Source organism: Halichoeres trimaculatus, unplaced genomic scaffold, assembly GCF_033239565.1.
Source record: "Halichoeres trimaculatus isolate MK-OKI-2021-1 unplaced genomic scaffold, fHalTri1.1 fHalTri1_scaffold_14, whole genome shotgun sequence".
NCBI lineage: Eukaryota > Metazoa > Chordata > Actinopteri > Labriformes > Labridae > Halichoeres > Halichoeres trimaculatus.
In genome coordinates, this window is record NW_027437192.1 from 20,442,646 (window position 1) to 20,468,716 (window position 26,071).

The 26,071-nt window shown below is 40.1% G+C and overlaps 1 protein-coding gene across 1 annotated transcript; it reads right to left on the bottom strand.

Annotated features, from left to right (window-relative positions):
• Nucleotides 1–44: 44 nt before the first annotated feature.
• On the bottom strand, nucleotides 45–25,128 carry cap2 (cyclase associated actin cytoskeleton regulatory protein 2). The gene is made up of 13 exons (XM_074686822.1): nucleotides 24,784–25,128; nucleotides 20,662–20,789; nucleotides 20,458–20,558; nucleotides 18,194–18,271; nucleotides 11,616–11,759; nucleotides 10,781–10,866; nucleotides 7,547–7,652; nucleotides 2,972–3,170; nucleotides 2,446–2,609; nucleotides 1,829–1,952; nucleotides 1,651–1,733; nucleotides 1,410–1,553; nucleotides 45–1,313 (listed from the first exon to the last, which is right to left on the bottom strand). The coding sequence occupies exons 2-13, from the start codon at nucleotides 20,777–20,779 to the stop codon at nucleotides 1,230–1,232; spliced, it is 1,431 nt and encodes a 476-aa protein (XP_074542923.1). The 5' UTR covers nucleotides 20,780–20,789; nucleotides 24,784–25,128; the 3' UTR covers nucleotides 45–1,229.
• Nucleotides 25,129–26,071: the final 943 nt, after the last annotated feature.

Here is a 26,071-nt window from a genome sequence, read left to right on the forward strand (position 1 = left end):
AATTAAAAGTTTTGAAATGCATTGCAGTCAACAGTCTTTCCTTTGTTATTCTGCTACCATGTGCTACATCTTAGCAAAAATAGAATGGTGTATACTGCAGAGACGCTATGAAGTGCTTGAAGTTGAAAATATGACTGATATAACAACTTTCAGAGTGGGAAACAATAGTCCAGTACTTACTTCATTCTTGTACTCAACTTGATTTAATATTTCCTGTTGAACACCTGACATTTAAACACCTACTGAGTCTGTAATGGTATCATATATATAACATTATGCAAAAGCTACATATAAACTTCAGTGCTCACTAAGCTTTATATCAAGTACAGCAGTACTACATAACTACTATGCACCACACACATTTAAAGATGTACCCAAAATACACTTAACTTGGTAGAAAACATATTAAATAGTCCTTTACTTCATCTCTGGTTACTATTGTCAGCTTGGCCTAGAAATTTCATATGCGTATGTTTTGACATCTGTAGACCTTTTTTGCAAAATATGTGCAACTGTAGTGGTATAAATTACTCCTTTTTGATGCAAAACAACATATGTTAAAAAAAGTACAACAAGCTAGGGATGGGTACCAGATGGGGTACTTTTCTTGATACCAACCAAATTTCGTAGTAGTACCAAGTACCAAATTATGTAAAATCAAATGGTACCATGGTTCAATATCTAAACGCATCCTTGTGACTGTGAGAGAGTGTAAGAGTAGGTGATTTTCCATGCTGGACATGAACACTGTAATGTAATGTTGTATTCTGTATTCTATTTAACAAATTAATATTTATGACCACACAGACGCACACAAAGGTACTATAAACTGGTATCGTTGAATACCGATGCAGGTTGCTAGGTATCGGGTGTTGGTACCGTATCGTTTCAAATGTGAAAGATACCCATCCCTAGATCAAGAGTTGGAACAATTAGCTCAAGAAATTGTATAAAGAGGATAATATTATGAAACTTTCATTATATTGCTTATATTTTAACCTTCAGAGATCCCTTATAAACACCTTACTGTCATGGCACAGAAGTAAAAGACTTAAATCAACTTTCAAAGTGCCTGAAAGACCTGAAATCACAAATGGAGCATCAATGAGCCAGCCTAAAGTAAATCAGCTGTATCGCCTGCAAACAGATTCCCTTTATATATCTGAGAAACCCAATGAAATATGGGGATTATTTTGCTTGTTATAATGATGATGATGAGGAAGAGTCAATCAGCCTGCGATCTCAGTCGGTTCTGTCATCAGTTTGGAGCCGTCCCAAACGGTCTTGAACTGCTCTGGTACAGGAAACTCTCTCTGTGGAAAAAAACAAGAGAGTAATTTAAAACATTAACTGGGAATATGAAGTTTCAGGAAAATGTAACACGTGTGTCCCTGGTCTTAGAGACTCACATAATCCCCGTCGTCTTGTGGTATCATTATGTTCATCTCTGAGCTCTTTGCACTGACGATGTCACAGTTTAGAGACTCTTTGCTCAGGTAGACCTGGCAGCCTTCTGTTTTGTTTATGGACATCGTGGGAACGCTTCCCAAAACCTGCAGAGAGATTACTTCCAGTTACTGCAGAAAAATATGAGACTAAACACATAAATAGGATAGTTCACAAGTTAACTGTATAAAACATTTTGCTTACCTGTAACTGAATTGCCTTAGAGTTGATGATTTCAACAATCCCAACAACGTTTTCAAAAACCAAACCCAGCTTCTTACAGTTGTCTGGACAGAGAGAGGGTAAGGGGATAAGTCATCATCGTGAAACAACACATTTTATAGATCCGGCACTATTTTCAGTCCGTTTTCATGCAGCTCACCGATGATGATGGAGTTGATTTTGCCTTTGACCTGCACAGTGGAGTTGTTACAGCTGAAGACGTACACCACCTGTTTCAGCTCCGTCTCGTCAATGACCAAATCGTGTTTCTGCTCAAAGTTCTCCTGCAAAAATGGAACAAATAAAAAATATGGTTATCACAAGACACTATACCTATTGAGGCTGGGACCATATGCTTTTCTCCCAATCTTGATTCTTGTATGATTTTTGAGGTGCCAATTCAATTTAAATTGTGATTCTTCGATACTTCAGATTATTGCAATCTTAAGTTTGCTTTTTTAACACCAGACCCTGTGAAATAGTTGAATGATGATGATGACAATATCTACAGACTATATCAGGAGCCATATTTTCCCCTAAAAATTGCACACCACATGTGAGTCAGTTTTTAGGATTTCTTCAGGGGATCTGATGCATCAACTTTTTTTCTAACCCAGCTTCTAAACAAAGACTAAAATGATGGATTTAATCTAAAAAAAAAAAAAAAAGTCAAATTTTGAACAAAAAAAATCACGATTTTAAATTGTTACACAAAAAATTACTACTTCGATACACTGATTTTTTCCCCCACCCCTAACCCTGAACTTTATAACGTACCACCCTCCACTTCTTTCCCTCCAGCTCCAGCAGAGGGGGTCTTTTCTGGGCGGCTGTTCGTGCTGCTTTTGCAGCCCCTGAGGACTTTTTCTTAGTTGGTGTTCCTTGTGATCGCAGGTTGGGGTTTTTATGAGTCTTTTCGACATCTGACACACGTTTGAGACCTACAGGTGGGAGTTAGAGGAGGAAACATTAAAGGGCTATAGCAAACATATTGAAATGCAGCAGCCTTTAATCTAGACACAAAACACTTCCTAACTTCATCAAATATCAAATATTTTATTTTGGGGGGGTTGAAACATTGCTTTTTAAAATTTAAGATCAAACCTTAAAAATTCAATTATGTTCGATTATAGTCTCATAGTTGTCTGTTTTTATGCCCACAGATTTCAATATATACAAATTAAAAAAACAAAAAAAAACACCAGATCTTGGTGTAATGTTGTTTTTCACTCTATTTCCTTTTTTGTGAGATCTGCTCCAGTGATATTGTGATCCGACACTTTCATCCCTGAAGTTATCCCACCTTTTGTGATGTCCATGCCCTGGTTGAGCTGAGCAAACAACGCAGAGTGCTGGGCCCCAGCATGACCACCCTGAGGTTGGGAATCATCATCAGTGAAAACAGGAGGAGGGCCAGGTGGAGGAGGAGGAGGGGGAGGTGGGGGACAGGGAGCAGTGGGGACAGTAGGTGGGTCAAAGAGAGAAGGAGGAGCAACAGGGCCCTGGGGTGAGGAGAAAGAAACAGATGTTAGAAGGTCACATTTCATCCTGCAGAAAACTCTGGAGCGACAGGTGTTTGAAGGACGACAGCTGCAGTGACCTGGACCTCCAGGAGGGGGGTGTATGACACAAGCTTCCTCTCATGACTTTTAACCAGTGATTGACAAAGTAGGATGTGTCAGTTATTCCAAAACGTGGAGTTTTACAAACTGTTTGGCGGACTAACTTAAGTTTGAAATAAGGTGAGCGCTCTGGTCATTTCTAGTCCCCCCCAAAAATCATCTAATGAGAAGAAGCTGACACACACATTCGAACACACTCACATTTGTATCTGACAACCTTGCACAGCTGTCAGACACGCGCACACATCCATCTGAGGGGCTCAGCCCAGACTACTTGACCTTTGACACAAGGAGACATGTGCTGAGCATATCATAGCCGAACAATACTGACCTATTACACTAAACAGCTCAGCACATACCAGCAGATTAGAGCCAGCACATGTGTGTTTGTGTGTCAGTGTGTGTGTGTGTAAAACTGTATGACTGCTTCTTTGTGTTCATGCCTGCTTGTGTTTTTTCTCATGTTTGTGTATGAATGTAACACAAACATGCTTGTTTATCCTGTTTTCCCTTTTTTTCCACATTTTGTGTAATTTCTATGATTATTTCTGTGCAAGATATTTAGATAGATAGATAGATAGATAGATAGATAGATAGATAGATAGATAGATAGATAGATAGATAGATAGATAGATAGATAGATAGATAGATAGATAGATAGATACACTGCAAAAAAATGAAATCTTATCAAGTGTTTTTGTCTTTTTTTAAGTAAAAATTGTCTTATGATACTGGATATGAGCCACTTTCAACTTATCAATCCAGAAAAATGTCTTGTTTCAAGTTATCAGAGTACAAAAATGAGGTTTGAATCGCTTGTAACCAGTAAAAAAATCTGCCAATGGAACAAGAAAAAATTGCTTGAAAATTTACTTGAGACTAGAACAATGTCTTAATACAAGTAACTTTTCTCTTGTTCCATTGGCAGATTTTTTTTTACTGGTCGCGAGCAATTCAGACCTAGTTTTTGTCCTTAAATAACTTTAAACAAGACATTTTTCTGGATTGGTCATTTGAATTTGGCTCATATTGAGTCTAAAAAGGAATTTTCTACTGAAAATAAGACAAAAACACTTGATAAGATTTCAGTTTTTGCAGTGTAGATAGATAGATAGATGCAAACAAAAAGGAAGAATATATATACACACACACACACACACACATATATATATATATATATATATATATATATATATATATATATATATATATATATATATATATATATATATATATATATATATATATATATATATATATATATGTATACGCAGGCGATATCATATAAGGGTCAGTAAGTGTAAGTGGTTGCAAATCAAACCTCAAAAATGGTTTCGTAATTTTGCTAATCTTCTCAAGTAAAATAATTTGCTCATATTTACAGTCACTGACTACATATGGTGTATTTAATGTATTTTTCTTCATCCATTAAATTTATGTTCTACAAAGACAACATTTTTTTTAGGTGCCTTATCTGAAGCATGATACTAATATGTTTGGTAATGTGTCTTCCTTTGTGTGTAAAGCCTCCTCCATATGTCGCTCTTTGCATGTTTGAGTATAACCTTAAGCGTGTCACTAAACCCCGATCTGAGCAGCAGCTGACGGCTGTGTTTTAGGGGGACCAGCCCTGTGGTTTAGGTTACGGCTCCGGCTGCGTGTGTACACAGACTCTTTGTCGGGGTCCTTCTGTGAAGAAAAACCTCCATTCAAGGGAACCCTGAAGACCACCTGTTTGTACCAAGCACTCCATTTAACACGTGTACACACACACATACACACTCCAGCTCTGTCGTCAAACAGCAGCGACAACAGCTGACACACACAAGGCCACTACAAGCTCTGGGGTTTCTTTCTGCAGGAAAACACATGTACAAGCAGCTGCTCAGCATTAGCTCCACCTTATGTTTCAATGAATCATTTGATGTTGAGTAAATGGTTTTACATTCATGGCTTTACGTGCTTTCACTGCCTAGGCTTTACTTCAATTTATATCTATTTTATTCCACAGGTATGGAAGAAGAAACTACCTATATGTGTGTTTGGCAAATGTTAACGCAGCCAGTTAACTAACAGCTCCTGAGGGAGTTTATAGGGGTGAGGAGACAGAATGAAAAATAACAGTGATGCCTTTTGGTAACCTTAAAAAGACAAACAAGGTCATCAATATGAAGACTTCCATGGTGTGAATTTAAATACCTTAAACTACTGAGAGAGTTAGGTGACAGATAAGAAGCAAATCAACTGCCTTTAACTCTACTTCCTCCCTGGCAGGTATTCCAGTGGGTGGTAGGTTTCACTCTAAGAAAGAAAGATTAAGCTGGTTTGGGTTTTTTTTTTTTCAGTAAACACATCTTAGCAAAAATTAGGTCTGCCTGAGATGTGTGAGCTACCCTTTGATCCACGCCAAGACTGACAAAAACACAAAGCTTCTTACTAGTGCTGCACGATTTGGGGAAAAGGTGCGACTGGCAATTAGGTGGACAATATTGCGATTGCGATTGTGCTTGCGATTTAATAAAAAAAAGTTGTGTCATGAGTCTCCAGACTTGCTTGGTTATCATGGAGAAAAATCAAGAAAAAAGCAGAGATGGATTACTGACAATTTTAATTGTGTAATAATTCTCAAAGTATCCAAACTGTACACAAACAACAATGTACAGCACAACAGCACTATTTTGTTTGTATTCAAAATAGCACATTTATGCCACTTTTGCTTTGCATGTTTTGAAAATTAGATATTTTTGCTGTGTCATTCAACCGGTAACCAAAATAACACCAAATAACAGAGGTAGAGTTTCTTTTCGCCTTGAGCGCCTCACTTACTTCTTTGAGCTCCATCTTGTCTGATTAAACTGCCGTACCAGGGGGGCAGGTAGTCACATGACCAGTTGAAGTGACTGATTAGTCATCTCACGCTTTTTTACACTTCTTAAAAAATAATTGCACAATCGCACCTCTTTTGCGATTACATAATTGCATGTGCTGACGATTGCGATTGCGGTTGCGATTGCGAGTTAGATAAGTTAAGTTAGTTACGTTAAGTTAAAGCAGATAGCATAGAGTATACATTAGTGCTCTAAAAAGGCTCATTTTTTACTTTGAAGATGGCAAGAAGATAACTCAGAATAGGTTTTTTTTAATGAGGAGTGTCTATAAATCCACCTCTCTTGTAGTGCTGACAAACTTCTCCGTTGCGTCGTCTTCTGGAAGCTCAGGGCTCAAGAAGTGTTTAGTGTTTACTAGCATTTGGAGAATTGGCAGCAGGCATGGAAAAAGTTTATGTTTTGGTTGATTGGTCATTAAATAATGTAATTTCAGTTGTAAACAGTACTTTTTATGTTTTTTGGGTCTGTTTCTGAGGTAATTGTTTTATCCCCAACAGTCTTGTTGCCTTTCTCTGTGTATACCTTTCACTTCCTACATGTGTTCCTTCTTGTTAGCTTGATAAATGTCTACCACCGTTCTGGCAAGATTCCTACAGAAACCTGGGAGAGGGGCCTGAGAAGGTATCACTTAATGTACATGACGCCTTATGATGTTGAGAAAGGTCTAAGTGAGAGTAGCATTTGCCTCCTGGCATGTCCAAAAGTCTCTGTTCCTCGTAAAATAATGAGGCTAGGGCTTTTTTATCCGTTAGGAGCCAAATCTCCCAGTCAACACCTCGTCAGTGACTAAAGATGATAAAACCCTCCAGCTATAAAGAGAAGAGTTATGTGTGTATTAAAGGATTTAGTTGCGGTCCATCTTAATCTCTGGGATCTAGTGAGTGTGAGTGCTGAGGAGTCCTGGAGCAGACGTCCATAAACAGAAGTGTGTGTGTGTGTGTGTGTGTGTGTGTGTGTGTGTGTGTGTGTGTGTGTGTGTTTGTGTGTGTGTGTGTGTGTGTGTATGTGTGTGTGTGTGTGAGTGGTAGTGTCAGAGAGTTTTGTGAACTCTATGGGGAACCCGCAGAGAGCAGCCACTGGAGGGAAGCTCATTCATTCATTCATGCTCTCTGCAGTGGTTTATGTAACCGGCTGCACCATAACTAAAAATGGAAATGTACGCAAAAAGTAGCAGTTAATTTGAGCTCTGATGTAAAAATATCAAGGCCTGTGAATGGAAACTCCATGAATACAAAGCTAAGATAACAAACATGTTGTTCCAGGAGTCGTTAAGTGTTTAGAGGAAATCATGCTTTGAAATTTAACTGGAGGAGGAGGAGGAGGAGGATGAAGGTATGTGTGATGATGGTTTCAGTAAGTTAGACTCACAGTCTTGCTCCACACCAGTCCTGTAGTGTGATGCTGCTTGATAAAGGCCTGCATTTCAGTCCAGATCGACAGATAAGAGCGAACCCAGTCGACATGGCGTTTATCGCTGGAAGAGATGGTGACAGTGAAACAGAGAGAGGATGAGTGAGCAGTGGAGATCTCTGAAAAAAAGACTGAAACAAAAAAAGAAAGCTGATGAAGTGCTTTATTGAAGAACTCTCTGGGGCAATTAATTTGTAAAGCCTTAAAAAGAAAGCTACATCATTTTTTCTACAGTATCACACTGACTGAAGCATTCAACCTAAACTTGTGAAATTTCTTCAGTGTTCCCGTATCCCTGCTCTGACAGACAGTCGCTGCCCTCCATTCACATCTGTGCAAAATAAAACTCAAACAGCACATTCTTGTTGAGTTGTGTAACCCGTCTGACTTTATTGTTTAAAGTCTGATGTTCAAAATATTGTCTGTTTGAATAAATTCTGTGGATTAGAGTTGGTGTGCAGGTTTTCCTTTTATAGTAACACTTTATGTAAGATAACAGATCAGGAATTCTGCAAGGATCCATTCGTTCCCAAAAAATTATTTACATCTTTCTTTTAATCTGTTTTCTTTCAACTTATCAATTGATTCCTACTTTGAAATAGTTCTACATCTGTGCATTAAAAAAATAAAACACTCCTTTTAAGGGGGAGGAGGAGGATTTTTCCCTTTTATCAAAAAGACAGCTAAAGAGAGACGGGATATGTGGGGAGTAAAGGGTGAGGAGGTGACATGCAGCAAGGGGTCGTTGCTAGGACAATAACTTGAAACAGCAACAGCTACATACTTTTATCTATCCATTGCACAGCATCTGTACTTTTTTCTGTCATGGGTTACTTCAATGAGGCTGCAAACTGTTCATTATTCAACATTTCTTCTTCTTATCTACACACTCAGTTTAAAAATGCAGAGTCTGGACTCAGGGTCTGGATTTTCAGCATAAGAAGTGATCTGGTTTCTGTTTGGAGCAGTATTATCCGAGCAGCTTACACTCACAGTTTTCCTGTTGTTCCATCTTTGTCATTGTAACTGAATGATGAGAGAATTAGTTTTGTTCCCAGCTCCTACCACTGACTTAAGCTGCTTCTGTGTCACAAACCCTCTGCTGAGAACCTCTTGAAACACATGAATGAGCTCTACTCCAGGGGGATGTCATAGGTCAGAAATGATGCCGTTTAAGTCTGCAGCACAGCACAGAAAAGGACATCTTTGGAGCTGGGAGTTGATGGATGCTACAGGGACTACCCCCGTATTACTGAATAGTTTGCGTCTGTTCTAAGAGCTAGTATATATGGCATAGGGTCTTCAAGCTTTGATGGGCAATGATTCATGATGGGTTTGGAGATTTCATTCTTCAAATTATGAATTGCTGATATAAAAGGAACACACAAGTCAGGATGTTTACTTTGATATTGTAAAATGAAAGAATAGATGGCTGCCACTGCAGAAAAAATGTTATCTGTTATTCTATAGCAGGGGTCTTCAATGTTTTTCAGACCAAGGGCCGCCTAACTGAAGGAGAGAACTGGTTCTAGGACCATGAATAACCATACTTTGTTCGTTTTCATTTACCTAGTGTTAAGCTATTCTGGGGAGCCTGGCAGAGCCAATAATGAACATGCAGTCGCGTGATTGGCAGCGCAGCGATTGAGGCGGGTCTTCCTCTGTATTGAGGATCTGGTAGTGAATGCAAAGGGGCTGTTTACACAACAACGGTTTTAGGGTGTAACGCAAAAGTTTTGTTGCGTTTCATCCTCACGTTTACATGGAAACAGCGTTTCAGCCCACCTAATACGCAAACTTTTGAAAATGACCTCCAGAGTGGGATTTTTCTGAAATGCTGCCGGCACCGTTGCCGTGCAAACAGTAAGCAGGTGTTGTGCCATATTCTGCACCCCTCGCGTGAAATGCATCCCCTCCAGCAGAATGCCCATTGAAAGCATAGATTTAGAGCATAAACTCTTAACACTCACAGCCACTGGAGCAAATTTCAAGGAAGTGTCCACTCCCCTGTGAGAAATAGCAGGGGGATGCATTTCATGCCAGGCAAAACAGGCTCTCTATCACCCCCCCCCCCCCCCCCCCCCGACTTAAAAAAAATGGATATATTTTCAAATATGAGGGAAGAAAACGCAGTAAACGGGCTATTGCTTATTGACATCATTGAGTATATGCTATTTTTGTTAACCTTGACTGTTGGGGAGGTTGCCAGAAAATAAAGATAAAGGTGGTTGATTCAATAACCATGTGTAATTGCAAGTCATTAACAAAAACTTAAAGAAGTCTGTATTGTAGAGAGGATAAAATATTCACACAGAAAATTACTTTGAACACATGAGCTACGTTTGGTGGCCATGTAAGGTGACTGGCTCTTTAAGAGGAGCGTCCTCAGGCTGTGAGCGTTTACAGTCCATGCTCTATATCTATGCTTCCAATGGGCAATGGAGGGGGTGCATTTCGCACGAGGGTGCAGAATATGGCACAACACCAGCGTTTTCAGGGGAAACGATGACGTCACACTCAGCTTTGCGCTTCACACATACAATAGGGCAACAGTACCGTTGCGAACTACCGTGTTGTGCTTGTGCTGCTCAATCTGCTGTATCTACTGACTGTCTTTCAACAAAATGTGCATCTGTTGCTCCACTTTTGAACTTATATTCCCCAATACACTAGAACACCAGCTCTACTTCGGTGGACATCTCCCAAAAGCGGCTTCCAGGCAAGACAGTTACAGCACCGACTATAGGCCTGGTATGCTTACTACAGCGTTTTTAGTCCCTCTGCGTTTCCATGTAAACGCAGATTTTTTTTCACTGCGTTTGCGCGTTTTCAGATGAAACGTTGTCGTGTAAACGGTAAACCTGTGTGCAGTTTAAGAGAGCTGCAGTTTTACTGAATGTGTTCATTTCTGACTGAAAGATAACATCTTTGATGTACATCCTCTGTGTATTCATTGATGTGTGTTATGAGAAAATATTGAAAAATGTGGGAATAATTATTTGAAAACACAAAAATATTGCCTAATCAACCAAAAATGTCACAGACCTCTGCAGTAACTCCATGGAGCCCCTGTTAAAGACTTATACTGTATAATATTATAGTATTTCATAGTATTATAGTTTGATTACCTGAAAAGACATGGAGGCTCTTTGTAATAAGAGGAAAAAGGAGTAGGAGACACCCAGCACTTACGTTTCCTTGTAGTCTTTTAGCACTCTGTTGGTGTAGAAGGTGGCAGCATCATTCATCTCCTTCACATAAGGACCCGGCTTCTGACTCTAAGAGAGAAAAAAAACATTTCCTTTATGATCAGTATGACAGATGCACTGTGAGGCCTAAACTGTCTCACACAGACCAAAAGATCTTCATGTTTTAGCAGATCTGTCAAAATTTGAGACTGAGAAACAAAGAAAAGCTTGTATTTAAACGTGTGCTAAGTGCTCTCCTGACAGCAGTGCACACAGACCAGGGACAGATCCAGAGTCTTTCCTTAAGGCACTCGAGAGGAGAAGCTTTGATCTTAATCTCAATAAAAATCATCCCTGCATTCAGAGGAAGATGTGAAACAGAGACTGACAGAGAGGCAGATACTGTGTGTTGTTAGACAGGAATAACATGTAGGGCTATGTTTGGTTATACTCATCTGTCTGTGTAAGTTTTTAGAGTAGTTTCTCTGGGATAAATTTGATTTTTTTAGCAAAAGAGCAGGGATTTAAAATAGTTTTCTCATAACTACTTAAAAGATAAACAAAAAAAAAAACACACAAAAAGAAGAAATAAGATTTGTCTTGACTTTTAAACTTAGAAATACTCTAAATGGACATTATTCCAGGTCAGTGCAGACATGTTTCACTGTACTAACTCTTAGCTTTCAGATTGAATCCCAATGATAATCACTTTATGACCTCAAAAATAATTTACTTTCATATTAGGATTATTGATCACATTTTTTATTTCAATTGACCTGAGTATAGTTTCATGTTTTTTTTTTTGTCCACGTAATAGAGAGCATCTTATTTCTCCTCACCACAGCCACCCAGCCCAGAGCAGGGATGCTCTCGCTGACGGCTGACAGGTGGTTGAACAGGCTGCTGCCGCGGTTTCTTTCTCTGAAGCTCTGGATCTCCTGGATGTGATCAGAAATTGGCTTCAGCAGGTCCTGCAACTCCAACTACAGAAGAAGAGGAAAAACATATTTCAAGGATTAAATTACAAGAGTGAGTTTACACCCTTTAAAAAGCAAGAATCAATTAGTGATGAGTGTCTTTCACAAGCAGAGCTCTCTAAAACATGGCTCAGATACTAATATTTTACATTCCCTTGTTGTTTCTTGCCCACCCATACCCAGCCTGCAGTAGTTGCCAAGTCAGTACTTTGTAAACGAGGCTAAAGGACAGTTTCTAATTTTATTATCCAGAGCCTTTTTCCACTGAAAGGTCCAGATCTCAGCTCCAGTGAAGCTGTCCTCCCAGCTCTCGGCTCCCTCCCTCCTCATCGCTCCGATCCTGCAAACATTCCTCGGTTCATTGGGAGATCCCTCTGGCCTTGTAAGGCATACCGCTCCTCCAGTGTTTACAGTTTACCTAACATGCTCCACACACACCAAGATTAGGAACACAATGTTGCTGCTGCAGCTTTTTTTTCTGATCTGCAGAGGACTGCTGCTGGAATATGACAAATGAACTTTTAATGATCTATGACAGAACTGTTTCTCTATGCATAACACAGAGCAGAGCACTCCTCTGTATCTGAAGAACCTGACTGATTTTATATATCAGGATAAGCAGAGTGTTAACATGGATAACATCATCAACTTCTTAATTAGATAAACCAGTTTACAAAGATTGTGTTATGTCTCAAAAATGGGATTTTATGCTTGCGTGCAAGAAAAGAGACAGAGGCATTCTGTCTCCTTTCTTCAATCAGATTCTTTCCTCAATCAGACGCACATGATCTCCATGAGCTGAAATACTCGCCTCATTCTCTGTTCTTCAGGCTTCCCACAAATCCAGCTTATATCTGTGTATGAGCAGCTTTCAGACAATATATATCATCCAAAACAAATATTGTACTTGAAACAGGGATGTACTTGGCTCGCTGAGGAATGTGTGGATGATTTGTGGTAACAAGGTGAGGGTACGAAAAATAGCATCATAAGATGTTTTTACTCATTTATCAATTTTTTGTTTCCCCTTTTTGCATCAATCTCTTCAGCTGCTACTATTCTTACAACTTATTTTGTTTTCATAATTTTTTTTTACTATACTGGTTATTTTTCTAATCCATTCATTTGTCATGTTTGGGACAAAAAAGTTCTCTAAACTCATAAAAATGAATAAAAACACAGGCTCTTACATCCAAAGTCAATATCATGAAGTGTCTTATCATTCTAATATGTTAAGCTTTCTGTCATAGAACAGAAACCATTCAATCTTCACGATTAGTCCGACTGGAATCTGACAAACTGCTTTTATATTTTTTATTTTTTGAAAAATAACTCAACAACTTCTTTTTATCCAAATAATTTCAGCTTTCGTCATCATAGCTCTATCACTGAAAGTATGACTTGTATTCTGAGAGTCACTAAATCAAAGTTTGGACTTCCCCCTCACTCAATCAGGCTGGAGAATGAGAGAGACAGATGTGACGGACAGCGTGAGACAGGAAGAAGAAAGACACGGAAAAGATTTGATGTGAGATGATATTTGTGAGGAAAAAGTTTTGGCAATTTTACTGAACACATCTCTAAAAATACCATCTGCAAACCATTTACATCTGTACATCAGATAATAGCTTCCGTTAGCTGCAAACTAGCCTAATTAACCACTTAGTGCTGTACGTATAGGAAAACAACTAGCCTAGCTTTGTCTGATGCTATCATTTTCATCCCCTGGCTTTTTTTAGCTGGTTAACCTGCCATTTTGTGTGTTTTTTTTAATCGTGCTAACCTTAGAGGAAGCTAACATTTGCTCCAGATCTTAACTTCTTGATGTGATAAACAAGCTTCAATTTAGTAAAAATGAAAACTGAAGAAAGCTCCTCTAACAAGCAACAAACGCCACAAAAAGAGCCATAAAACTATCTCTAAAATAGAGAGAAAGCTTCAGTTTGAACTTTTTTCATACTAATACTCAAAGGTTTACAGGCATAACACATTCTGGTCAATATAGCTTATATGAAAAGATGAAATATACGGATGAAAAGAGCAGTACAATATTCATAGGTGTTAACCAGCTAGCTAGCTACAGAGCTGGAGCTAACAGCCATTTAGTGTTTAGCATTAAAGCTTTAAAACATGGATAAAAACAATGTAGAGCAAGCTTTATATAAAATACTGTACCATGACCTGTAAATCTACTTTTTTATTAATTTGATGCATCTAACATAATCTGTACACAGCAAAGGAAAAGCTATTTACCTGCTACCAGCACACTTGCTAACCCCTGGGCTAGCTCTGAAGGGTTTCTACATGGATACAGATTCTACTGAAGCAGGGATTACTGTAAAGTGGATACAGACAGAAAGAGAACAAGCCGACAAAGGATAGAAAATGTCAGCTCACATTATTTGATGGCTTAGCAAATGAGCTCACTGTGTTACAATAGCAGGGCGTCCCAGCTTCCTATACAAGCTCTGGATCAAAGGAGCAGATTGCAGGGCAGCAATACTAGAGCAGCTCCAAGAGGGTTTTTAAAATCTGTGAAGGTCTGCACTGTGTGTGAACCAGCAACACAGGCAAAATCCCCAAACACACACACACACACACACACACACACACACACACACACACACACACACACACACACACACACACACACACACACACACACACACACACACACACACACATCAAGTTTACAGGCCAACTTGAGGTCACATGAGAGAGGCTTACTTTCTTTTGCTCCCTTGCTCTCTTTGTCTCACACTTTATCTCACTCTCTCTCACAGTCTTACACACACACACACACACACACACACACACACACACACACACACACACACACACACACAGAGCTCAAATATAGAACATGCCCATAAAAAGTCAGAGAGCACAACAGAGCTGAGCTGTAGAGAAAGACCAGAAGTTTGTTAGCTGTGTGTGTGAATGTGTGTGTGCGTATGTAGCGTTTTGGTATAACTTTGTGTATGTAGTTATGTAGTAAAAGGGGCTCCTCTGGTAAGAGTTACACACACTTTTTCTCCACTTCATAGGCTCTATTTGCAGCCAGAGATATGGATATAATGACTGGTTGAAGGTTGAGTTGCAAAGCGTTTTTAGGAGAGGGTTTGGGGTGTTCATGAGCAAGACTTCGGTGCTAGGGCTTGAGAACATAAAGTCTTTTATTTATTTATTTTTTTTTAAGGTACAAAAAATGATATTAAACTGTATGAAACTGTACAGACTTTGCTTGATACTGTGATTTTTTTTCAGATAAGAAATGCCTGATCTCTTGAAGTCTTGGCTGAAGTACTAAAAACTGCAGTTCTTTGAGTGTCCACTTGAGGCTGGCTGCAGGAATACCAGAAACCACACACACACCATTTTAAAAAACAAGCTTTTTACAACAAAAATGAACAAGTTTACAGCCTGGTTCACAAAACATTTTGGGTGTGAATATCTCAGCTCACCCCCTCACACATACTGTGAGGAGGTGAATTTTTTCTATCAACTGTTAAATGGAGGGTGTGAGGACATTTTTCTCATTCTAAAAGTGAGAAGAGAGATCTGTGTTTTTCTATGCTGAAAATGATTTCTAAGAGTATTTAGTAGTAATGGTGGACACTAGAGCTGAACTGCCAAAAATTAAAGGACAGAAGAGCAGAACTATGTTGTGTTGTCGAGTTGTGTTATCACTACAGTGTGCACAGAATTCTGGTCAAAAGGTGTCACTGCGATCTACTTCAAACAGACAGTACTCACTGTCAGTTTCATTTTGGAGCCATTAAACTTATAAGTTGGGCCTATTAGGGCAAAATTTTTGACAGCCAAGCAGACACTCTAGCTGTCTGCAAAAGGCTGAAGGCCTGCCTCTGCCTCATCCAAGCTTGAACCAAGTTAGGCTGAGTTCGGCATTTCCAATATGGCTCCCATTAATGATGGGATTCAGAACTTCATATAAGAAACAGATAGATGACATCACAGAGACTACATCTGTAGCCCTTTATTCATAAAACTACCTCCAGTCTTCAATAATCTTAAAAATTGACTCTTGCATGTTGTTAACAGGAAAATTTATGGACTTGTGAATTGTGGGATAAGTTACAATGAACCAAAAATTACAGTGACGCCCACCTGCAGCATCTTGTACATCCTGCTCAGCCTTACCCTTTATCACCAACCTTCAAATGTCCAGAGAGGATGAGTGAAATGTCATATGTCATATGAACATACTAAAACTGGACCTCTTAAAAGAAGCTTATGGATTAATTTAATGTTCCTTTGTCGTGTTTTGTTTTGTTTCAGATTTTCTCCTTTGGCTGAATTTCATCTTATTTCTCTCTCCTCTGTGACCCTCCACCCCTCTCTTCAGTCTATCTATCCCTCTCTCTCTCTCTCTGCAAAACCCTCACTCTTTCCTTGTTTGCATTTCTGACAATCACTGAACGCTTTTCACTGCCTCTCATCCAATGACCTGACAGATACAGAGTAATCACTTCCTGGTGGGCTCTATGGACCCATCCACACACACACACACACACACACACACACAAACAGAAGGCCAATGGGATGATATCAGCTCTCTCTCTCTCTCTCTCTCACACACACACTTACACAGACAGCTTTCTCTAACACCCCCCTCTCTCTATACGTGAACATGTTGGGAATGTGTTGTATTAGCGTTTTCGTAGTCAAAGAGCAGAGTAATCCCTCTGTGAACGGCCTGGCTCGCTGGGGGACACAGGAGGGGGAGGACACCGACTGACACACAAGTCTGAGATACAGATCAGATGATTCATGTGACACATTTTAAGCATTTTGTAACACAAGTCAAGCGCTGTACATCACATTTCTATAAGCATGTTGTAAACAAGTGGCCTCCTCTGGCCGTGAGAAATGTGGCTGAAATAGAAGGGCTAAAAACTGCAGTTCCCTTAAGGTCCACTTGAGGCGGACCCGGGAAGTATTGGAAACCACATACACACCCATTCAAAAAGGGTCATCTTCACAGCAAAATTACATTTTTACATTCTCATTTTTCTAACTGCACACACTGCATGGGAGGTAGTTTTTTATTAGTCATTAGTATAATGATATGAAAGTTGAGAATTTTGAAAAGGTTTGAAGTCAGACTCAACTCCGCCTCTTTATGTTATGCTGCCTGACCAAGGTCAGGTGAAGTTAAGCATTTCCCATATGGCACTCAACGACAATAAGCTTCAAAACACTCCTCATAAAAAAGATGAGAGATGTCATGCAGACTCTGTGTGTTACACAGTCTATGGGCATAGACAACAACTGCTGCAATGTACTCTCAGAAGTAAGGGTTCCAAAGGAGTTCTTCTATAAAAGTAAAAGTTCTTCCAAGAACCATTTGCTTCTACCCCCCCCCCCCCCCCCCCCCCCCCCCGCCCCTTTTTTTTTCCTTTTTTAAAAAGGGGGTTCTTGAAGGGTTCTTTGTAAGACTTGGGGTTCCTTTTAATATCGAGAACCCCTTTTGGAAGAATGGGTTCTTCAAGGGCTGTTGAAAACAATTAGAAGATTCTCACCCTCAATTATTTAAATGCTTAGCCATGCTTCAAATAGCTTTTTTTAATGCAGATGTATCTTGAATATTCCATTCAATTCATAGTAATTATTCTGCCATTGTCTTAAATGTCTTTGTCCTAACCCTAAATTAAAACTCGAACCGATATGTAGAAAAAATTGAAATCTTAGGCAGATTCAACTGTTGTTGTTGATGATGCTGTGACAGCATTTTGTAACTGTGAGTGAGGGGAGAAGGCCATGGATATAAGTCCCTGCTGTAATTTGAGATGTTGAGCACAGGCTGTCTGTGCTCCACATATCACGGACCGGCTGTCTGTGCCTCACATGGCATGGACCATGTACCTAATGGTTGTAACACTGCATTTGGTTTACAAATGCTCACTAATTTAAAAAAATAGTGTAGAATGGTTAGCTGGGTTTTTTTGGTCCATGCAATGTAGCACAGACAGCCAGGTCATGCCATGTGGAGCACAGACAGCCTGTCCCCCCGCATAGCACATGAAAGTACAGCATGGAGTCATATCCACGGCATGCCCTCCTCAGTCATGGTTACAAAGATGGATGGCTGACAGATGGTTCTGGGTTAAACCCTTTATGTTGGGTTCTAGGTGGAACCATCTGAAAGGGTCCGAGTTGGATCCTTTATAAATGGATCCATAAGGAACCAAAAAGGGTGATTGTATGAGGACAAGCCGAAGTACCTTATGGTTGTAGTCGACACCTTTACTTCTAAGAGTGTGGTGCAGAATTAGTCTAATAGCTAGTTACAAACTTGCTAAGTCTCTGTTGTTTATTAAGTGAACTAACCCTAACCCTAACCTTCTAAAGCAACCACACCAAGTCAGAAAGATCAGATAAAAAGTGAGCAAACAAGTTCATTCAGTAGTTCTCAGTACCTGTGCAGGCTCCTGATGCATGGCAGACATCTTCAGGAAGGTTCGCTGAGTCTGCAGTGCGTTGTTCACCATCTCTGCCTGTCAGTCAAAAAGAGAGTAAGTCAGAGAGGTTAGGATCATGGTGAACCACACATTAAATGGAATATTTCCTGCAGCAAGTCATCTGCTGTCACACTGAATGTTTATCATGTCACACTGCCTGCTCTTGATTCTCTCGTGTTTACTCTCTACCGTCGTCTCTCGTGGCTAGGAAAAAGTAGTCAGTAAATCTGTCAGTCCACAACATAAAAAGAAAAGTATTGTAAAACACACACACACACACACACACACACACACACACACACACACACACACACACACACACACACACACACACACACACACACACACACACACACACACACAAACACAGTTTTGGTTCATCCCGACCATCTGTGTCCTGTGTGTGTGTGTGTTTGAACCTCCAGTGGCGGGCCAGGGGAACCACCAAGGAGGCTTTAACCATAAAAGGAGCTCTTTAAACAGTGAGAAACTCCCTTAGGTTCCTGCTCACACGCTCTACCTCCTTCTCACCCCATTTAGTGATGAGACACAGAGGTAGAAATCTTGTCTCTCAAGATACACAACAAAAAGACACAAACACTGTTTTATATCTTATTTCTCTGCATTTACATTTTTTTTACAGAGGAAATGCTGCTTTTTAAATTTATCCAAGGACAAAGCACAGCTAAAACAAAACACACAGCGACCCAGTGGGAGTACAGGTCATTACTAAATAGGAAAACACGTTCCACCAGGAACTTGATAGATAAATGTAGGGTCAATCCTCCCTGGCTTTGAAGAGGACAGGAAACCTTTTGGACCATGGACCCCCCATACACACAATCTTTCAGTTTTCCACAGCCACAAATATCTGATGGGATTTGAATTAGCATGTATCAGTTTATATTTAATCATAAGGGTGTCGCGGAGAATTCTGAGGTCCATGAAAACACATCCCTTTTTTCTGCTACCCTATTGCCCAAGATAACCTCGCACAACTTCTATAACTCACCTTTCATTACGGTTACAGTCTGATAAAAACTTTTCACACCAACATCAACTTTGTGTTAAGAAATTAGGAAACATTTTCACAAGATGAAATGTGATTTTTTTTTTCCTCAGCAACATCTTCAGCCATTTCACATTGACACAGCATTTGTACATGAGGGTAATGAGAGCTGTATCTCGAGTATAGTTATGATAAATCAAAGCATTTCACATTGTATTGTAGTAAAGGAGATGTTTACCTCAATATCCCATTGTATCACATCACATGGTATTTTTTTGTGTCCTAGTTAAGTATTTTGATAGGTAGGTATTGTATCGTTTTGCTTTGACAGGTTGTACCATATTTTACCATAATGTATTACACTGTTGAAGCACCTGGTTTCACACTTTCATTAGATTTAGATGGCTTGATGAGACATACTTATCTAAAACGAAAACAGGAGCAGTAATCATGATCTTGGTGGTAATGATTGTTGTTACTTCCATCACAGCTGACTGAAAAACCTGACAGTGTTAGAGGAACAGATGTGCTGACATGTCTGCTACAGACACTGTTTGTGAGGAAATGTATGGGTTTATACTCTGAATTTGTAGAGTCAGTGTGTAACAAAGATGTGCCTTTAATATCACATCCCAACTGAATAAATACTGTCTCCTGCATTTTGTTGGGTTTCAATGTCAACGTCAATTTCCATTAACTCTGTTGATTAGTGGTTGTATAGCAGAAGAACAAAGCAGACTTTTATTTTAACCTTGAATAATACAGTGTCACCTCCAGAGTCTTATGAAAACAAGTTTTCATAAGGGTGGTCAGATGGGACTACCAAAGCCATAAATGAATTCCATGAACCCTATTATGCTGTTGTGGTATATCAACTAGTCTCTATGAATAGGAGAATCACCTGCTGATACACTCTGAATTCTTCTTTCCCAGTAAATGTTACAGATTATCTGATGTGCATAAAATATTATTGGTTTGTTTAATTCCAGAAATCTAAAAAAATGAAAATAAAAAAATAAAAAATAGGCATTTACAGCTTGTAAGAGCAAATATACCAGGGGGCCATGGCCCCCAGTAGTCCCCCCTTGATAGCACCACTGGACAAGTGACTGTTATCTCTTTAAAGGTGGCTAAAAAATTAACATACACAAAAAAACAGCGCTGAAAGAGAAAGACTGCTTAGAGGCATCTCAGTGAATTAATCTAAACTTACATGTTTCTCAACATCACTTCCAATGGCTCGACTGTGGTTCAGATATTCTGTCACTGGACCTTTCAGTAGGACGTCAAAGGCCTCAACGCACTGAGACAGACCTGGTAACACAGAGAGAAACCACAGGTTGAACTTTGAGTAGACTAAAGCCTCAGGCAGAGCCCCTCAGCTGAGTATCTGAGTATCTTTAAAGCTTGGACTTGCCCCCATCGATGCCATTGACACAGTCCCCGTTAGCCATACCGCTGGACGCCTGCATGGTGACGGACATCTTCTCCAGACGAGACACAGCCTGCTCCAGCCGCTCCATTAAACCCTCCATGGTGACAAATCTGAAAACAAAGCAGGAAGGATTTTTTTAGCTGTGCTGTGAACTTTTTGATCTAAGACTAATGAATGGTGTAGTGATACAGGCTGATACTGAAATTAAATCATTCCAATAGATTCTTTTTTTTGTTTTCAAGGCAGGATTAAATTTCAGGATTGACAGGCTAAGATTACTGTTAGAGGTAAACAAAGCTCTAGCTGTAATCAAATGCCACAGGTTTCAGTCAGCAGCTCTGACCATATCATATCTCTGTTAACACTGACCAGCCATATGCATCACCATGAGGCAATGCAGGCGTCTTTCCAATATTTATTAGTCAACAGGCAGGAATTCAATCCAGCAACTGACTGCATGTTTACACACATTACTGCCAGGTAACAAGCGCGTCCTAAACCAACACCTGCTGCCTTCATGCTCAACACAAAACCCAGCTGTGTATCTCACAGTCACTTTTATCTGACTTTATTAACAAGTTAAAGAGAAATCCCATAGCTTTAGCAGCTATACAGGCTGAACTGTGTTCCCTGCTCCCACGTCTATATAAATGATGTCTTGTAATTATATGCTGTGAGGCGAAAACCGTCCTAAGGATGGGCGTCATCAAGTCATATCTCTGGGGAAACCTCTCTGCAGTGCCAGATGCCTTTCGGAGAAGACTCAGCGTCTATTTCTGCTCTCTGGGTCTCAACAAGTCTGAGGCAAGAGCTGAAATCTGGAGAGTTCAACGGAGGTTGATCAACAGCAACAAGTTTGAAGCGGAGCAGCATCTACGTCGATGACATTTTCTGGTGTTGGAATTTCTTTGCAAGCTGTTCAGGATTTGAAGTTCAGGTCTTTAGATTTGACTGGACAAGAAGTTAGTGCATGTATAACATACACAAAATACACTTTGTTTTGGTGACACATAATTTGGGAAATCCTCAAAATGGCAGATACTTTAATGACTGCTGTTTGCAAATTAGACTAAAAGAGACTTGTGGTGCTTTCATAGACTATGATAAACAAAGATATGCTGTGCTCTGGTACACCTGTAACCACAATCATTGTGCTGCCTGAACTGATTACTGGTGGAAACAAGAACTGAGTTTTATCAACAGTACAAAAAATCTGAGGTTTTACAGTTTCAGAGGGACTTAAACATGGCGGCCAGAAGGTGTCAGCTGATTTGCAAAAGCAACAATATCAATGCAACGCTAGTACAGCCATAACGGAAGTTAAGTTGCAAATCGTCTGACACCTACCGGCCACCGTACTAAGACCTGGCTATTGCGTTTGAATAATTACATCGAGAACCATGAAACAAAAACAGCCAGTGTCTCTTCTGACTGGATTGTCCAGCAGTCAATATTTCCATAACAATGAAAAACAGATCAGTGTAATGCTTTTCTAAAACTTTCTCATACACTCAATAAATTCAGCCCAAAAATGATGAATGGTGAAAACAGAGTTATGAAGGACAACAAAGCAGAGCACTAATCCACCAGTAAGTAAATGGAAACATCCCCCACCCTGTTCCTGCAGACAGGTGGGCCACAGACCCCGCCACATTAAGACCCCCAACCGACAGCTGAGAAAGCCCCACATGCTCCAGCAGTGGAAAGATATGACTGACTTCACCCTGACCTGCAGCATGTGTCTCCTGAACCCTCTGGCCTGGTATCTGATCTTTGGGGCTATATTGAGCCTTCCCCTGAAGTTGGCTGCTATGGTCCTATAGTAAGAAATCCTATAAGTCTAGATGTTCTGCTCTGCTGTAAAGCCAGAGGAGATTAGAGATGAAGTAGAACTGATTCATCCAGATAATAACTGCTACACCTGTTCATAAGGCCTCTAAAAAGGGAAGCAGGAGACGAGCTGCTGGTGAGAGTGTTAGCATCTGTATATTACCACCAAAGATTTTGGGCTAAATTGGTTCTAGCCCAAAACCAAATCAAGAATGAAGTTTTCAGGAAAGCAACAGGTTTTCATGTATGAATGGCATAGTGGATTGCTAGAAGTGTCATTGGAAAAACTATTGATCACCACAATGTCAGCACAGGTCCATTCAGTAAAAGAGATTTGTCAGGATTATCTAATATCTAAAGATCTTCATCATGGAGGAGATGAGTTTATTTTCACGTCATTATTCTTCCCAGAGCAGGTAAAGATTTCATTTCTGTTATGGAAAAAAATATGAAGTCAAGTAATGAATGTTGGTACCATGTTAAGGAAAAATATAGTGAGAATCATTAATGTAAACAAGCTGGTAGAAAATCTTGTTAGTGTCACACAGGTGCTCATCCCGCCAGAGGCGGAGATATGGGTGGGCCTGATGGTCTCAGGCCCACCCACTTTTCAACATGCCCACTCTAAACTCTTCTTTTATTTTTTTACTCTTTTCTTTTGTTTTAAATCAGTTTCAAAAGAGCGTTATAAAAATATTGTCCACTGCATGTTTGTTTTGTTAGCGTTAGATGCTCTGTCTTTGTAATAAGAACCTTGTTTGCCACCTTTTAAAATGATACTCCGGGATGGAACAAGTTGGGTCCTATCACAAGGTTTAGGGCAGAAATTACCCCTACAGCAGTGTTTTTGTGCAGCAGAAGCCCAGGGCGCACGCACCAAACACCCCCTCCCTGCTCCTCTGCCGGTTTCCTCTGCACTCAGACGGGGCCATATTTTACTTGACCAAAAACACAAATAAACGGACTCCCACCGAAAAACTCTGATATCGGTCTGCATTCACGCTTTATTAGAGAATTTTTCAGCACGTTACTTTCACACAAAAACACTGCTAAATAAGGCTCTAGTTCTCATCGTGTCTCTTCATCCTGGCAGACTACCTGCGTTTGTTTATATCTGGCACGCCGCGCGCGGACTGATACACTAAGCAGCGAGCGCCTCGTAGCCAGCTGTGGCTCTACAGCGGAGGTAGCGCCGTTTTACGACGCGATGAGAACTAGAGCCTTATTTAGCGGTGTTTTTTGGGTGAAAGTAACGCGCTGAAAATTCTCTAAATAAAGCGTGAATTCAGACTGATATCAGATTTTTTCGGTGGGAGTCCGTTTATTTGTGTTTTTGGTCAAGTAAAAAAATGGCCCCGTCTGAGTGCAGAGGAAACCGGCAGAGGAGCAGGGAGGGGGTGTTTGGTGCGAGCGCCCTGGGCTTCTGCTGCACAAAAACACTGCTGTAGGGGTAATTTCTGCCCTAAACCTTGTGATAGGACCCAACTTGTTCCATCCAGGAGTATCACTTTAAGCCTGTTGGAAAAAAAACTAAGTGAGTAATGAAACATCAAGTATTGTGTGGGCCAGATCAAAACATTACTTTTAGAAAGACTGTAGATTTTTAATTTATTCTATTTAACCCTGGTTAACGTCCTTGCTCTTACAATATATATCAAACGGAAAGCCGTAGTGGTGCAGCCTACTGGTGGGCACCACTCTTTGGTCAGTACCATGGAGAGTACAGGTAGATCCGTCTGATGCACAAAAGGGTTATAAAAATGCAATCAAAGGTGGGATAAGAGCAACCAAATCTGCTTTAAAACCACACATGGGAAGAGTATTGTCAGTTATTTTTATCAATTAAATCTTTGATCTACAAACTTGTGTAACTTAAGGCCCAGACAAAATTTGTCTGGCCCGCCCAAAACTGACACCCTGGCTCCGTCCCTGCATCCCACAGCTCTCACAGGTAAAGTGGATCAGGGGTCGAAATAAAACATGACGCTGTCACGCTGTGAATGGCCTTTCACTCCCACCCCCTCAAATCTGATGCCTCACACTCTGCGCTGACACCGTTACTCCAACCAAAGGAGGAAGGCGAAACTCACCCCAAAATGTCACAACACTGTGCTTTAATTCTGCAAACCACCAGGCGAGATACCACACATTAAGGATCAGAGGAAGCAGGTGGGGGAGATTCCGAGTGTCTCTGTACAAACCTATATCACTCCCACCAACCTCGAAATATAACCAAACTTGACCCTCGTACAAACTTACGGTGCACAAACCCACCTCTTCTCCTGGGGTCCTGGGCTTTAATTTGTCGATGTTTTCTCGGAACTGCCAGAATCCCCGAACGAATCCGCGGTAGTGTGTCGCTGTCCTGCGGTCCCCTCCTGCCTCCCTGTCCCGTCACCGAGCGACTCAAGGGGCCAGAACTCTTCCGGGATCTCCTAATTAAGCCACACGATGAACCTGAGAGCCTGACAGCGAGCACAGACCAGGAGCATGACTCAGTGCCGCAGTATCTCGTCTGGGGTGGACTGGTTACCTCGCAGGCAACAGGGCAGCCTCAGAGAGTCCAGCTATAAATAAACTAGTGGCTGATGGACGTTGTGGAAATGTCAGCCCGGGTCTGTCAGCAAGGGATCCGAATTTATACTCTTCATTGATTCAGGGAACTCAGGAAAAATCTTAATTTTGTAATTTATCACGTGACCTGTAGAAATCCATTTTACCCACAGTTGATAGGTCAGAAATAACGTTGAAATCAGAAATCACTTACTGACCACTCAGTATTTTCACTGGCCACAATTTGTTGTTGGATAATTATGTTCAATATGATTAAAGCTGATAATGACATGCTAAAGTTTACTTAAAAAGATTTACAACCTCTTTAAATATAAATGACCCTTATGCACACTCAAAACAAGACTACATCAATGTTAAAATCCACAGGTCCTTAATCAGGTATCCAGCTCTGATAAAGTTGTGTGTAACATGTGCTCCTTTCATATGAAAATATGCAGTCTATTAAGACATAGTAATTAAAATGGTAGTTTGTTATTGCTTATAATAAAATGGTAAAGGGGATTAATTGAACTGATAAAAACTCAGCAACAGACACTGTCTGCTTAAATATTTATTAATGATTGTAATCAGAAAATCATTACTTTTTTCATGAGAATGACAATGAAGAAGAGGTAAATTAAATTTCATCAGAGCTTTCATCATCAGAGTCATCTTTTTGCTTGTCTCTCTGCTCCATGTTTGAGATAAAATTCAACCTGCCAAAGTGGCCAGTGGGAGCGGTGGTGTTACCAGCCACTGCCAAAATCCACCTGCATTTAGCCAGTGGGCCGGTGTTAATGTCAAGCCCTGATTGAAATCATGGAAACATGGTATAAAACTTATGTACTTACCAAATCAGCATCACCTGTTAGCTCCATTTTTAACCAGATTGGTCAGTTTTTAATGGCAATTATAATTCAAAGATCTCCGATTGGCTTTACAAAATGATCTACCTTTTATTGAATGAAGCCATAACATTTTTTACGTAAAGTGGCTAGTAATGATATTC

Bases quoted from the DNA above. Each gene is read 5' to 3' on its own strand.
- cap2 (XM_074686822.1), bottom strand. From the start codon at position 20,779: ATGGAGGGTTTAATGGAGCGGCTGGAGCAGGCTGTGTCTCGTCTGGAG. The intron at 11,760-18,193 runs GTACTGAGAACT...CTTCTTCTGTAG, and splicing joins TGCATCAGGAGCCTGCACAG to TTGGAGTTGCAGGACCTGCT. The intron at 2,610-2,971 runs GTGGGATAACTT...TCCCACCTGTAG, and splicing joins GGGCATGGACATCACAAAAG to GTCTCAAACGTGTGTCAGAT.